The sequence below is a fragment of the Lipotes vexillifer genome, unplaced genomic scaffold (assembly GCF_000442215.2).
Source record: "Lipotes vexillifer unplaced genomic scaffold, Lipotes_vexillifer_v1.1 scaffold528, whole genome shotgun sequence".
In the NCBI taxonomy this organism is placed as follows: domain Eukaryota; kingdom Metazoa; phylum Chordata; class Mammalia; order Artiodactyla; family Lipotidae; genus Lipotes; species Lipotes vexillifer.
The window spans coordinates 469,823-484,789 of NW_006794582.1; the positions used below are offsets into that span (position 1 = coordinate 469,823).

Genomic DNA, 14,967 nt, shown 5'->3' on the forward strand with positions numbered 1-14,967 from the left:
TCTCAGGCAGCCTGCTGGATCTGGGCCTCTCTGCCCTTGGCCAGAAGGGTGAAGGACAGGGTTTCAGGGCTTAGCAGAGAGGATGGGAAGATAAGGACAGATGAGGCCCTTAGGAGTCAGGTTCCTTAGGAGCTAGATTGGTCCATTTGGGTCCATCTCCCTGATGCCTCCCTGTGCCAAGGAAAACTGAGAAGGACTGTGAACTTGGGAGTGTAGTAAGTAGCATAGAGATGGAGTCAAGGCATTGAAGTGGGAGCCCCGGAATGAGCTTGGCTTTGGGGCCTGGGGGTGGTGATTTGGGGTTGGTAATTAGGGTGTGGCCTGGCAGCTCTTCCCCCATCCCTCCCCGCCAAGCTACCAGACTTTGTTTTGTTAAACCAAAATAGGAGAAAGGCTAGGGAATGTGGCAGCCAGCCCAGGCATGGGGGAAGGGGAGGAAGGATGGGGTCATGGCCTGTCCACAGAAAGGGTCCCTGCCCCACAATGAGTTGAAGTTCACTACCTTTCCCCACCCTGCCCCTCCAACCTCAGCACCGTGGCCAAAGCTCTCCCTGCACACGGAGCCCTGATTCCCTGGCTGCTCATCACAACCAGCTGCCCGCAGTTCCTCCCCGTCGTCAATCTCCGTCCTTATCTTCATCTCTGTTTCTCTTGCTCTGACTCCTTTCCTAATCTCCTCTGCCTTCAGACCCAATTTCAACAGGTGAAGGAAAGGGAGGCCATGTTGGAATGTCCCCTCCCCACCTGCGTAACTCCCCAGCTCTGCCCTCTTAGGGTGGCCTCTTCACAGGCAGTGGAACATTAGCTGATGAGTGGGTGAGAACTGCCTAGCGTAAGGCTGGGAGTTGGATTTCCGTGGAGGGGATGTGCATGTGTGCTGGATTCTTAAGACTGCTTTCAGCCCTGGGTGCTGAAGTCCCAGCGCATGACCAGACCCTGACCCGCACCCACGGCCTCACCAACCACCTGTCCTGCACAGATGTGGACGAGTGTGCCGAGGGCAACGGTGGCTGTCAGCAGAGCTGTGTCAACATGATGGGCAGTTATGAGTGCCACTGCCGGGAGGGCTTCTTCCTGAGCGACAACCAGCACACCTGCATCCAGCGGCCGGAAGGTCAGCCTGTGACCTGGGAGGGCCCAGCCCGGCACTCCCAGGCTTCTCTCTCCACCTGCTCTGGAGCTTCCCCTCAGTGACCCCTAGGTCCCACCCTCTGCTACTCTTTCTTCTCTTGTCCCTCAACCCAGTTACATCCTAAGGGTTCCATGGACAGATACTTGGGGTTACAGGAAAATCTGGGAGAATTCATTTGGGGCTGGGGGTCAGTATGGGATTGAGGCTACCATGGGACATCCTCTGTGTCCAGACCCAAGATGAGTGTCGCTCCTAATTGTAGATGGCTGAGCCCTAAGCCGATGCTATCTGAGAGGACCTCACCCATGCCTTATTCCTTGGATTGGCTTGAGAGGGTCAGACAGGAGTAGTGGGGTATGTGTTGTCTGTTTCTGTGACTCCGCCATTACCCTCCCACCCCCGCCGACTGTGACATCCCTGAGGGCAGAGACTATGCCTAATTCATCTTTGTATCCCCAGAACCTAACATACTGCCCTGCTTGTAGTAGGAGCTTAATAAATACTTGTTGAATAAGACACATAGTGATTATCTGTACTAATTACTCCTTACTCACATGATAAATGTTACTTATCTTCTTCCCAGTTTGACTGTAAGCTCTTTGAGGAAAGAGATCGTGCCTTATATCTTTCTGGATCCTTCCTAGATCCACCCAGTACCAGCACAGTGCTGGGCAACTATTAGACACTAGTTTTTGGTTGTTTGAAGGAGAGGGTGATCATGCAGGGTTGGGAGGCTGGCTGTCAATACTTATATATCATTCAGAATAGTTCTGAGCTCTGCTCATTAGCACCCAGCTCTATGGGCAAGACAGGGGCCCTGTGAGGGGGAGCCAGTCTCCTCTGTGTTGTAGCCTCAGTGAAATCCTCCCACTTCCCTAGGCCCCAGCTATCCCTTCTAGTTTCTCTTCCTCTAGGCGTGCAGGAGTACAGAACATTCACCGCCCTCCTCTTCCCTTTTAGAAGGAATGAATTGCATGAACAAGAACCATGGCTGTGCTCACATTTGCCGGGAGACACCCAAAGGGGGTATTGCCTGCGAATGCCGCCCTGGCTTCGAGCTCACCAAGAACCAACGGGACTGTAAATGTGAGATAACTGGGATGGCAGTGGGGGAGAAGGGGAGACAAAGAGGAAGGGTGTGGGGCCTTGGCAGCAAGAGGTGGGAAGAAAAGAGAGCGTGGGAGAGGCAGCTAGATTAGAGGACCAGTCTCCATGTTATGGAGAACTGGGGTACCCAGGGAGAAGCAAGCTGACAGGCCTCCTGCCCTCTCTGCACAGTGACGTGCAACTATGGTAATGGTGGCTGCCAGCACACGTGCGATGACACAGAGCAGGGTCCCCGGTGCGGCTGCCATGTCAAGTTTGTGCTCCATACCGACGGGAAGACGTGCATCGGTGGGTGAGGCCAGTGGAGAACTCAGTCCACCTGTGATGGGGGTGGGGGTAGGGGCCCTTGGGAACCAGGGGAGGGGGGAGCACATGGGGCCCGGGTGCTGAGAGCAGAATGCCTGGTGAGTGGGTTGAAGACCCAGACAATGCCAGGTCTAGTGAGAGACGACTCTGAGAGACTGAAGGGCTCACCTGACCCTCCTCCCCTCCCCCACCCATGGGTTCTGCTGCCCCGCCCCGGGAGCCTCACCATCCTCTTAATCCAGGATAAAGTGTTGCCAGGTTGGGAATAATTAGCAGAGGTGCTTGTTGACGCAGGCCGTGGTTGAGAAGGGGGAGGAAAGCTGGGGCAATGCGATGCATTAAGCCTGAGCAGAGGCCCTGGTTGACAAGTACGGTAAGACGGGAGCTGTCACACCCCCATGTCCCCACTCTGGGACTGAGTGCTCTTCCCTGGAACAACCAGCCTTGAACCGACAAATGGGGTTTCCTGGCTCCAGGTATCTTTTCCTCCCTCTCCTTGCTCTTCTCCTGTAAATCCCCTTTCCAGCCCTCTTACCCTAGGCCCCCATTTCCTCCTCTCTCCTCCACATTCCAGTGGAGCTCTGCCTGTAGCCTTCCCACTTCCTCGCCAATTCCAGCATCCCATCCCTCTCACCCTGGTTTGGGGCCTTCTTAACCCCTGGACCCCTTGTCCTGAATTCCTAGGCCTTACCTCACATATCTTTAGGTCCCATAGATGAGTTCAATTCCTTAATTCCTAATTCTCTAAAAGTCTTTAGTTTTTATTGTTGTTGTTGTTTGTGAAGGCCAATTACTATGTGCTCACAGAGTGCTGAGAAAGACAATGGGACAAGGTGTCCCCTTGGAAAAGTGGGAAATGAACGCGGAGAGTTTGGGCAGGGGGAAAGGCTGTGTTGAGCCAGGCAGGGGCAAGCTTGTCCTGTGGGCACGGATATTTATGAATGGACGTTCATCTCATGGGATACAACATGCTGGGGATGGGAAGGTGTGAACACAGTCACTTGGTGTGTTTATGAGAGACAAGATATTCCGGTTCAGAACCAGGCTCTCTCCCATCTCACTCCAGAGACCCACCCCATCTCTGCAGAGAGCACTGCCTTTCCCCCAGTCACAAGAACTGGGGAGCAGACGGTGCTCTTAAAGGTCTCCCTCAGGTACCTGCTCCAGAGACTTGCACACAGTTCTAAAGCTCCTTAATTAAAATCTCTCTTGCTGCGTGTTTCCCTCTGAACTAACTCGCCCAAATCTTGGAACATTTTTGGGTCTTCGTGTTGCCTTCTCCAGGCCGGTTTGTTCCAGCTCCTTTCATTTTTCCCCTCATAAGTCTAATTCTTCTGCTTTCCAAACCTCCTACCATGCCCTGGACACACTCACACATCCTAGAGACTCCCAGAAGAAATTGCATGCAGTCCCCAAAGAAAAGCTGCATGTATTAGGACAGAGCTTGGGGCCCATGGGTGTGAGGCCAGGTGCCTCTCTGATGCCTTTCTGTTTAGATAGTCCTGGGCACGGCTGCTTTTGAAAATACTCCTATTGAGCTTGAGCTCTTCTCTAGTCAAGACCCGTTCCACCCTCTGGGCCATGGCCAAGTGAGGCAGAAGAGAGCAAATGAGGCTGTTCTAAGGTTCACAGCTATGTCCTTTCCAAGCTCCTCTCCCTCTTCTCCAGTAGAACTGATTTTACCTTGACCTGTATCTCATTTTTCTCCCCAGCCCTGGTAGAAGGAAACTTCGTTGTTCGGGGCCATCAGGACCTTCAGATTTAGTGGGGAGACTGAGAGGGCGGTACAGTTTAGCGGAAAGGGTGGGCACCCTCTGGGATTTGGGATTTGGGATTTGGCAGCTTATAAGACTTGAGGTTGCATCCCAGCTCTGCCTTTGGCATGCTGTGCAGTACTGGGCCCATGACTGCCCCTCTCTGAGACTCAGCTTCCCATCAGTCACTCGGTGGGAGCCTGGCTTCTTGGAGGATACCAGGCAGGACAACCCTGGGGAATGAAGTGTAGGAGTCTCAGAGCTCATCATTTGGGGCCAGCGGTTTGGGCCTGCAGGGAGGAGGAGGGTGGGGGGGGGGGTTGGGGCACAGAGGGCCACAGTAGCTCCCGAGCAGCATCTAAACAGCTTTTTTACAATGTCAAACAGGGGAAAGGCGGCTAGAGCAGCACATCCCCCCTCAGGCCGTTTCTAATGGTAAATATGTCTGCTCTCTCCACTTGCTCTCGCTGGCTTGCTAGGGGAAGGGCTAACCCGCCGGGGCTCCCACTAACCGCATGCCCACGGGCTCCCCTGGCAGCCTGGGTACCGGGCCCATTGAGTGACAGGAAACCTGAGTCCCCACAAGCTGGCCTGGGAGCCTTCATGTTGGTTTTCTTTCTATGATCCTGTCACTCTCCTTCCTCTCCTGCTCCTTTGTCCCACCTTCTAACACCTCACCCCTTCGCAGCCATCTGCCCCCTCCCTCTCTCTGCCTTCTACACAGCTAAAGACCCAGCCAGCTGCACTTACCCATCGTGCCCACTGAGATCGGGGTGGGATAGGGTTAGATGCCATCCCCTCCTTGGGTTCTTAACCATTTAGCTCACAGTCCCAGCATCACTCACCATTCTCTCCCACCATAACGGTTAAGTGCATGACATTTGAGTTCAGACAGACCCGAGTTTGAATCCTGGCTCTGCCACCTTCTAAGTGTGCCACCTTAAGCAAGCTGCTTTCCTCTCTGATCCTCAGTTTACTCTTCTGTAAAAGAGGAGAATAAGAGTCCTCTCGTAGTATTGCTGTGATGATGGAGATAGTGCATTATAGCATCTACTAAGTGCCTGACACAGAATAAGCACAGATTAAACTGTGATTTAAATACACAGCCTGAAGAGCAGAGGTTTGAGGCAGCCAGAGAGGCCCCTCTGGAGAGCTCTGCCCTGCAGGGGCAGGCAGCTATGCCCAGCTTCCTGGTCCAGCCTGGGATGGTCAGTGTGCCAGCTCTACTGCTCCCCATCCTGGATCCCTCAGAATTGACTAGACTTGGTGCAGGATCTCTGTTTCCCTCTCCCTGCTCCAGGGCTTAGAGGGTTTCTTCTTATGCTAAGACCACTCTTGTGGGGGATGGCTTGGCTTGGAGCCTGAAGTCAAGGTTCCCTCCTAGGTTCTTCCCATGGTCTCGGGGAACCTCAGGAGAGACTTAAGGTGGGAGTGGCACATAGGAGATCCCACTGTGGCTGCTCCCAGACCTGGGCATTTGAGGGTCCAGGGCATGACCAGGGACCCACAGGCAGAGTTGGGCTTCTTCTGGAGTCTTTGCTTTGCTGGTCTCCTCAGTGACAAGGGTTGGGCCTGAATTTTAGGAGTCAAAGATTCAAGAAGATGATAGTATGCTCCAGCGCTTTTCTCATTCAGCTCCCCTGATTCTGAGAACCTCTCTCCTCTCTTCCCTAGTGGAGGCCTCAGGATTCTGTCTCTCTAATGGGAGAATTCTAGGCCCCCCCCAGAGGATGGACCACACCTCCCTCACAGTCCCTGCGTCAGGGCCTTGCACTGTTTGAGCTGATGTTTTTTCTCCTGGGCTCATCTGACTCTCCTGAGCTGCAGTTTAAACCTCTATTTTTCTCCTGCTCTGAATTCAGAAAATAGGGAGAGTGGCCCATCCACACTCCCCCAACTCTGACGTCTCAGCAAAGGGAAAGCTTGCCAGTCAGGAGGGGTCAACAGAAGAAACTTAGCTCTGAGGTTCTCTAACTCTCTCACCTATCTTCTTATGCCCTTCCTTCTCCTCTGGATTCTTCTCCTTTTGCCCCCTCCCCTAGCCTAGACAGTATCTCCCCCATTAGGAAAGTAGAACAACAACAGAACAGCCAGTTTATCTCCCTCTGGAACTAAGAGGAGGGCCTGGGAGGAGTTGGAGGTAGCCGGGAAGGGGCTGGGAAATGATGGAGTACTAGCTGTCTCCTCTGAGGATGAGCAGTCAGTCCTGGAACTGGGATCTTTCTTAAGACAGCTGAGCAGGGAGGAAGGGGAAATGGATTGACGGTCATCTCTCAGCTGTCTTAGGAATCACCAGGCTCACTCTTCCCAGGATTGTCCCACCATGACCCCCCACCCGCCAACGAGATAGTCGAGATAGTCGGTGGAAAGAGGAGGAAACTCCTATTGTCCCTTCTTGATCCCTGGCGGCCGGGACCACCCTTACTTAGCTTCCATCCCTCCCTGCACCCTCCCCTCTCTACCTCCTCCACCCCCTCAGCACATTCCTGCCTGACAGCTCTGGCTTGTACCTGCCTCACTGCTGTCCACCTTGTTTCAATCAAGTAGGGGGCAGGGAAGTGGACTGCTTGGCTGTACTTGTGAGGGGATGGGGGTGGGAGTGATGGGAGGAAGGGGGCTGGGAGCCTCCGCTTAATGCTCCTTCTAAAGCACAGGGAGGCTAAGGCCTTCCCTTGGGCCTCTGTGCTCCCTCCTATACCCTCACGTTTGGGACTCCTCCGAGCTGATAACCAGCTTACCATCTCCCACCTCCCTCCTAAACAGAGACCTGTGCTGTCAACAACGGGGGCTGCGACAGTAAGTGCCACGATGCAGCGACGGGCGTCCACTGCAGCTGCCCTGTGGGCTTCATGCTGCAGCCGGACAGGAAGACCTGCAAAGGTAAGGGTTTTCGGAGGACAGGAGCGTAAGGGTAAGGGGCTGAGGTTGGGACCAGAGATACAGTACCTATTGTGGGACCTCCTCAAGCCCCTGGAGACGATCCTGATTGTAAATAACTGAGGCTGTGACAAAGGCTTGTCTCCTGCCCACCTTTCCCCATCTCAGTTCAAGGGGCACAAGAAAAGTCCAGTCTGGGGCTTCCCTGGTGGCACAGTGGTTGAGGGTCCGCCTGCCGATGCAGGGGACACGGGTTTGCGCCCTGGTCCGGGAAGATCCCACATGCCGCAGGGCGGCTGGGCCCGTGATCCATGGCCGCTGAGCCTGCGCATCTGGAGCCTGTGCTCCACAGCGGGAGAGGCCACAACAGTGAGAGGCCCGCGTTCCTTAGTGCCCCTGCCCCACTTTGTTTTCCTTACTCTTATTCCCATTTCCCCTATGGGTCCCTAACCCTCTTGGTTAATGAATGTGCCATTCACGTTTGTTCCTGGGTCTAGAAGGATATTTGAGCCCTGACTATGCATGCACAAGGTCACAGGTGTGTTCCATAACCTTCTTAACCCACATTCCCCAAACCTTGCCCGTGGAAAGGCTCTCCTGGTCAGAGGGAGATTAGGGTAGCAGTTGGGAGCACTGATGCTGGAGCTTGGCTGCCTGGGTTCAGATTCCAGCTCTGCCTCTTATTAACTCTGCAATCCTGGGCTAGTTACTTAGTGTCTCTGCGCCTCAGTTTCACCAAGTAAAGTGCTTGCCTCATAGGAATGTTGTAAGGATTAAATGAGTTACATATAAACTATATGTAAAGTCTTAGAACAGTGCCTGGCAAATGGTGAACACTCTGTTAGCTATTATTATGGTATAATGTCCCACATTGTCCATTCTATTTTCCCCACCTTTTAATTAGCCAGGTTTAGGGGAAAGGTGGAGCGGGGGAGGAAAAAGGGAGGGTAGCCATACTGAAAATTGGTGATTCATCAGGTCTGTGTCCCTTGGTCACAAGGAGTGGGGACTGGAGGAAGGCCTGGGCTTGGTCTTTGTGTCTTTTGGCCCAACAGCTGTTAGAGAGGCCTTGGAGGAGGTTGGGGTGTGGGGGAGGGCTGGGGCCGCAGGTCAGACAGCCAGAGCTGAGAGGTTTGCTGCTAGGAAGGACTGTTGACAGGTATACTAAGAGTGAAGTGGAAGACTGCCCCCTCTGCCCCCTCCCCCAAGTAGGGGTGAGTAGCCTGGGTCCTGTCTGCCACCCGCTTGGGGAACTTGACCTCAGGAAGGAAGCCGCTCACGCCCCCCTCCTTCCCTTCCCTTCCTAGTGCTGAAAGCTGCCTCAGGCCTGAGTCTCTCCAGACCTCTCACAGCCCAGCCCCCTGCCTGGCCCCCACCCTTCCCCCCATCAGCTCCCCAGCCTCACTGGCTCTCCTGGAGGTCCTCCCTGCCTGGACTCTCTTCTAGCTCCTCCTCTCTGAAGCGCTGCCCCTTTGAATTTCCACCTCTCTGCCCCCTGCCCCTTGCTCTTATGGCAGGCAGGGGTGGGGGACAGTAAGGGGATAAAGCCTGTCCACCAGCTCTCTTGGGAGGGGCTGTCAGTGGCAGAGTGAGGGGCATGGACTAGCCCCCTGTAGGTCAGGTGCCCACCTACTTCTAGGCAATTACCTGAGGGCCTGACACTGGTTCCCATCTTTCCCCTTCTAAGAAGACAGTCTCAGGAAACAAGGTTGTTACTAATGGCCACAGATACCCTGAACGGGGGAGAAACAGAGACGGGAGAGAGAAAGAGGCAGGCCCAAGGCTCTCCTTGATTCTCCCTGTCTCTGTGAGGGAGGGAGGAGTCTTGTCTCCCTATTTGTCCCCAGCCTTCAGTATTACTCTGACCCTCTCTCCTTTGCCCTGCCTCCCCAGACATAGATGAGTGCCGCTTGAACAATGGGGGCTGTGACCACATTTGCCGCAACACAGTGGGCAGCTTCGAATGCAGCTGCAAGAAGGGCTATAAGCTTCTCATCAATGAGAGGAACTGCCAGGGTGAGCAGACTTGGGCCAAGGGCAAAGCCTTTGGAGAGTTTCTCAGGGTAGGAGAGCTTCAAAGAGGCCAGAGGGCCAGAGCCTGAGAAGCTCAAAGGACACTGTGGAGAGTCTCCATAGAGAGGGGTTGTGCTGTGAATTAGCAAATGTGCTCCTTCCTCTGGGCAAACCAGCTCTACGCTGGGGCACATGGCTTGGCAAGAAGTGAGGGATGGATTTCACCCCAGTTCATATCCTTGGCAGGATCTGACCAGCCTAACCACACATGGTGGCCCTGATCCATAGGCACCGGACCTCAAGAGTTCCTGACTCCAAAGACTCCAAATGGAGCGGGCTTAGGGGGTGGGTAGGCATTGCTGAATTGCTGATCTTAGGGCTGGGCCAGAGGTAGAAACTCTTTTCAGCTTAAGGGAGAGAGCCAAGGCCCCTCCCTGGGGCCCTTCACCTGAGCACGGAGTCACAGGGTCATGTGCCTCAAGACAGATTCAGCGGCTTGAAACCTTGCTCTTCCAGATATAGACGAGTGTTCCTTTGATCGAACCTGTGACCACATATGTGTCAACACGCCGGGGAGCTTCCAGTGCCTCTGCCATCACGGCTACCTGCTGTATGGTGTCACCCACTGTGGGGGTAAGTCAGCAAATCTGGACCCTCAGCCACCCAGCCCCTCTCACCTCCTCACCCTTCAATTGAACGAGTCCCCCGAGTTGGCTGGTGGCTGTGGGCAATCCCCAGGTGCATGTGCCATGTCTGCATTCATCATGATGAAGTGGGAGAGATTAAGACAGTTGAGAGATTAGGGTATCAGGGAACAGCATCCTGTTTCCGAAACTTCTGTCTCCCATCCCCATCACTGCCTCTTGACTCCCATCCTTAGCTACCAAATTACAGCCCCACTGGTAGGTAGGAGTGGAAGGCTTTAAAAAGCTTGTTAGCTTGGCCCCTTCTCAATCCTTCTTTTGACTGGGAACAGAGATAAGGGAAGGAGGTCCTAGGTTTGAGCTCTTCTCGGGGCCGGGAATCATCTCAGAATGCCTGGAACTCTAACCAAAGGTCCTCACTCACTGCCCACTCTCTGGCTCCTACTTGCCCCCACCCCACCCCCTTATTGTTTTTCTGTGTCTCCCTCCTCCCTCGCCCAGATGTGGATGAGTGCAGTATCAACCGGGGAGGTTGCCGCTTTGGCTGCATCAACACTCCTGGCAGCTACCAGTGTACCTGCCCAGCAGGCCAGGGCCGGCTGCACTGGAACGGGAAGGATTGCACAGGTGGGCAGCGCCCTCTGCTGGCTGAGTCTTGAACTGCAGTTTCAGGGTTGGGGGGGTAGTTGGGGGTCCTGGGAAATGTGGAGTTCCATACTGAGGGAGGTATGAGGTAGTAGGGGATGGAGAATGTAGCCATTTGAGATGTGAAATTCCTGGTAAATAATCCCTTCATTCATCTCCGTGTACAGTTGCAGTTCTACATGTAGCTAATTCTCTTCCTCCTAATTACTTGACTGACGGACTGACAGAGAGGGCGGGAGAGGAAGACCCTCTCCTCCTCAGGCTTCTCTCCACTTCCTAGAGCCAGTGAAGTGTCACAGTAGTCCTGGTGCCTCGAAAGCCATGATCAGCTGCAGTCGGTCTGGGAAGAAGGACACCTGTGCCCTGAGCTGCCCCTCCCGGGCCCGGTTTTTGCCAGGTACAGAGAGGAGGTTGCTGGAGGGCTGGCAGGGAGGAAGGCTGGCTGTTTAGGCAGCTCCTCTGGTCCCCTTGGATTCCTCCAGCCAGTGGGGGTCAGGGGGCAGGTCAGAGCTGTGACAGCCCCCTTCTCTCAGAGTCTGAGAATGGCTTCACCGTGAGCTGTGGCATCCCCAGCCCCAGGGCTGCTCCAGGCCGAGCTGGCCACCCGGGGAACAGCACAAACTCCAACCACTGCCATGGTGAGCACCAGCCCAGGGGCCTTGTTCCGTGCTACTCTTTGGCTTATTAACCCCTATTTCTCTTCCTTATGAATCCTCCTGGCCTTACTTTTTCCTGGATCCCCTTCTTTCCTCTGTAACTCTCCAGCCCTGCTGCCTTGCTCCCTCTACCCTTAACAGCCTACGCCCTTGGCTTTCATAATCCCTCTCCTCCAGCCAGGCCCCTGGCCCCAGCTTCCCAACATCCTCTATAGCAGCCCCCACCCTCAAGGGACCCCCAGGCTGTGCTGAGCTCTGCCATCCCTCTAGAGGCTGCAGTGCTGACGGTTAAACAGCGGGCTTCCTTCAAGATCAAAGATGCCAAATGCCGTTTGCACCTGAGAAACAAAGGCAAAACGGAGGAGGCCAGCAGAATCCTGGGGCCAGGTCTGGACTGGGGACCCCACTCCAATGGGCTATCTGGCCACCAAACACTTCCCACCCCTCAGCTCTTCTGCTTAGTGGGATCTGCAAAAACCCACTGGCACCCTGAATTCTAGACAGAACAGGGGAAGAAGTGGTTGTAGGCATAGGGTCCAAGGAAGTCCTAGGATATCCCCCCCACCAACTAATTAGTATCTTAGACTAAAAGAGAATTGAGATAGTTATAGTCAGAGATCTGGTGAGATCTGTCTGAGTTGGGGTGGAAAAGTGAGAGCTGGGAGTGAGAACATACCCTGTCTCCAGGGGGTGCCCCTGAGGTTGACAAGGCCTCTCCCCCAGGTGGTGCCCCCTGCTCTGACTGCCAGGTCACCTTCATCCACCTCAAGTGTGACTCCTCTCGGAAGGGCAAGGGCCGGCGGGCCCGGACCCCTCCAGGCAAGGAAGTCACTCGGCTCACCCTGGAACTGGAGGCAGAAGTCAGAGCCGAAGAAACCACAGGTGGGACTTGGGACACTATTGGGAGGAGGGTGGAAAGGGGAGGGCAGAGATGGGCAAACAGCAGTGAAGGAAGGGGCAGAGCCTGTATTAAGGGCAGACCCTGCCTAAGGCCAAGCCCAGGAGCCAGTCCCTCACCACGACCCTCCTAGCTCCTAGCTTTGCTTCCTTGCCCTCCTGCTCACAGCCACTCTTTTCTCTGACTCATAACACCATCCCCCACCAGCTGGCTGTGGGCTGCCCTGCCTCCGACAGCGGATGGAACGGCGGCTGAAAGGGTCCCTGAAGATGCTTAGAAAGTCCATCAACCAGGACCGCTTCCTACTGCGCCTGGCAGGCCTTGATTATGAGCTGGCCCACAAACCAGGCCCAGTAGCTGGGGAGCGAGCGGAACCAGTGGAGGCCTGTAGGCCTGGGCAGCACCGCTCTGGGGCCAAGTGTGGTAAGGGAGCTTGCTGGGGAACAGGGGAGCGGGGGAGTAGGGAAGGCTCAGCTTGGGTCTGGTTCAGAGCAGGACACTTTACGGCCTCAGTTGTATCTCTCAAGTTGTGAGGCAGCCAAGACACTCCTGCCCATCATCCCCCCGTCCTTGGTCCCAGGCTGAAATCTAGAGGGACATCATGTCGGGCCACCAACTCTCCTGCACATGGCTTTGGCCCCTGATCCTCCCAAGCAGGATTCTGTCTGTTCCCAGACAAAGAGATTCTCCTTGAATCTGGGGGAAGAGGGAAGGGGAGTCCCAGAACTGGGTGGTGGGAAATAGGTGGGGGGTGGGTGGCTAGCGCGGCCGACTCTCCCTCAGTCAGCTGCCCGCAGGGAACGTATTACCACGGCCAGACGGAGCAGTGTGTACCATGCCCGGCGGGCACCTTCCAGGAGAGAGAAGGGCAGCTCTCCTGCGACCTTTGCCCTGGGAGTGATGCCCACGGGCCTCTCGGAGCCACCAACATCACCACATGTGCAGGTGCCAGGGGAACAAACAATACAGAGTGGGGTAGGGTGGGCACTGGGACGCCCATGGGCATGGGATTTCCCAAGGCAGGCCCAGGCTCCAGGCCATTCTCCTAGTCAACATCCTGTTTGTGTGTCCCCTGAGACTGGGTGACCCCGTGGGGATGACCAGGAACATCCCCATCAGAGTTGGGCCCTCGGTTTACTGCAGGTCAGTGCTCACCTGGCCAACACTCTGTAGATGGCTTCAAGCCCTGCCAGCCATGTCCACGTGGCACCTACCAACCTGAAGCAGGACGGACCCTGTGCTTCCCGTGCGGTGGGAGCCTCACCACCAAGCACGAGGGAGCCGCCTCCTTCCAAGACTGTGACACTAAAGGTGAGTGGGCTACTCCCCCCGGTACAGGACCCCAACCCCAGCTACTTCCAAAAAACTCTCCAAGTCCCCAGAGTAGACCCAAGTACGTTGCCCTACCATCTTTCCCAAACCGGGAAAGGCCCAGCTGCATGACCAACCCCCGCATCCTACTCATAGGACCCGTCCTGACCCTCCACCAGTCCCAAGCGTGGGAACTGGGGAATAAGTAACGGTTCTCCTTACCCCTGTGCTTTGGAAAGCTGGTGTCACCTTCCCCTCTATACTACAAATGAGTTTCTGTACAGGTTTGCGACTGTGCTCAGTGCCTGAAAGAACAGGATTGGCGCTGTAGCCAACCACTCTGTCAAGTTCGTTTTCCCCTGAGCTTAAATTCTGGCCTGACTTGGGAAGGTTGGGACTCTAGAAGGAACTCTGGTGTCTTCATTCATTCTCTATGACCAATGTGTCCTGCCCCAGAACTCCCACTTGCCTGCCGTCTTAACTCCTACCCTTCCCCCTTGCCTGCAGTCCAGTGCTCCCCTGGGCACTACTACAACACCAGCATCCATCGCTGTATCCGCTGTGCCATGGGCTCCTATCAGCCCGACTTCCGTCAGAACTTCTGCACCCGCTGTCCAGGAAACACAAGCACTGACTTTGATGGCTCCACCAGTGTGGCCCAGTGCAAGAGTATGTGTCAGGCCAGGCTGTGGAAAACGGGGTGGAGAGGCCTGGGAGCAGTGGGCATGTGAGGAAGCCGGAGGTGGGCAGGGAGTAAACCAACAGGGAGCAGGGCTGGGCAGTGGATGGGCAGGAAAGTCCCACCCTCCATCTCTCCCCAACCCACTCAACCTCAAGACGGGTTGCTGGGCTGGGCCCTGTAGCACCCTCTCCCTGGAGAGGAGGGAGGCAGGTAGTGGGGAGGCAGGGACAGGTAAAGTGAGATTAGAAGGTACTAAAAGGGCAGGAAGGCCGGGAGACCCAGAACTTGGAGAAGAGATGATGACTAAGAAGGAGGCTGCCTACATGTATCTGATTTCCACTTCAGAACTCCTCAATTTCCCCAACCTATTTCCCCACTGACTTCCGTTCTCTTTCTTGCTTTGTCCACCGGGGCTTGGCTTACAGATCGCCAGTGTGGTGGGGAGCTGGGTGAGTTCACTGGCTATATCGAGTCTCCCAACTACCCAGGCAACTACCCAGCCGGCGTGGAGTGCGTCTGGAACATCAACCCCCCACCCAAGCGCAAGATTCTTATCGTGGTACCCGAGATCTTCCTGCCATCTGAGGATGAGTGTGGGGACGTCCTCGTCATGAGAAAGAACTGTGGGTGGCTGCAGAGTTGGGCCAGGGAAGGGCAGTCCAAATCTGGTTGGGAGGGAGAGAGAGAGAAAAAAATTGGTGCTGGAAGAATTGGGGCAATGATGAGGGAGGCCTCGGAGCAAAGGAAAACAGCAATGAATGCTACGTGTTCAGTGGAGAGGAGAGTTAAGAAAGCCAGCTTTGGGAGTAGAATTCCAATAGTCTTACATGTGTCACTTTCCTATTCTAGTATTTTTTTTTTTTTTTTTTCGGTACGCGGGCCTCTCACTGTTGTGGCCTCTCCCGTTGCGGAGCACAGGCTCCGGACGCGCAGGCTCAGCGG

At 55.1% G+C, this 14,967-nt stretch overlaps 1 protein-coding gene across 2 annotated transcripts in view; it reads left to right on the plus strand.

Annotated features, from left to right (window-relative positions):
* The window catches only part of SCUBE3 (signal peptide, CUB domain and EGF like domain containing 3), a 34,955-nt gene that overhangs the window by 16,372 nt on the left and 3,616 nt on the right, over nt 1–14,967 (plus strand). The window contains exons 4-19 of one of the 2 annotated variants that reach the window (XM_007467241.1): nt 980–1,114; nt 2,096–2,218; nt 2,411–2,527; nt 7,063–7,179; nt 9,070–9,192; nt 9,706–9,822; nt 10,335–10,460; nt 10,759–10,875; nt 11,012–11,116; nt 11,405–11,521; nt 11,858–12,016; nt 12,240–12,455; nt 12,816–12,977; nt 13,176–13,343; nt 13,851–14,012; nt 14,451–14,648. In XM_007467241.1, coding sequence (XP_007467303.1) covers nt 980–1,114; nt 2,096–2,218; nt 2,411–2,527; nt 7,063–7,179; nt 9,070–9,192; nt 9,706–9,822; nt 10,335–10,460; nt 10,759–10,875; nt 11,012–11,116; nt 11,405–11,521; nt 11,858–12,016; nt 12,240–12,455; nt 12,816–12,977; nt 13,176–13,343; nt 13,851–14,012; nt 14,451–14,648 — 2,262 coding nt within the window. Of the gene's footprint in view, nt 1–979; nt 1,115–2,092; nt 2,219–2,410; nt 2,528–7,062; nt 7,180–9,069; nt 9,193–9,705; nt 9,823–10,334; nt 10,461–10,758; nt 10,876–11,011; nt 11,117–11,404; nt 11,522–11,857; nt 12,017–12,239; nt 12,456–12,815; nt 12,978–13,175; nt 13,344–13,850; nt 14,013–14,450; nt 14,649–14,967 lie in introns of both variants that reach the window. The other variant, XM_007467240.1, reaches the window with a different exon arrangement.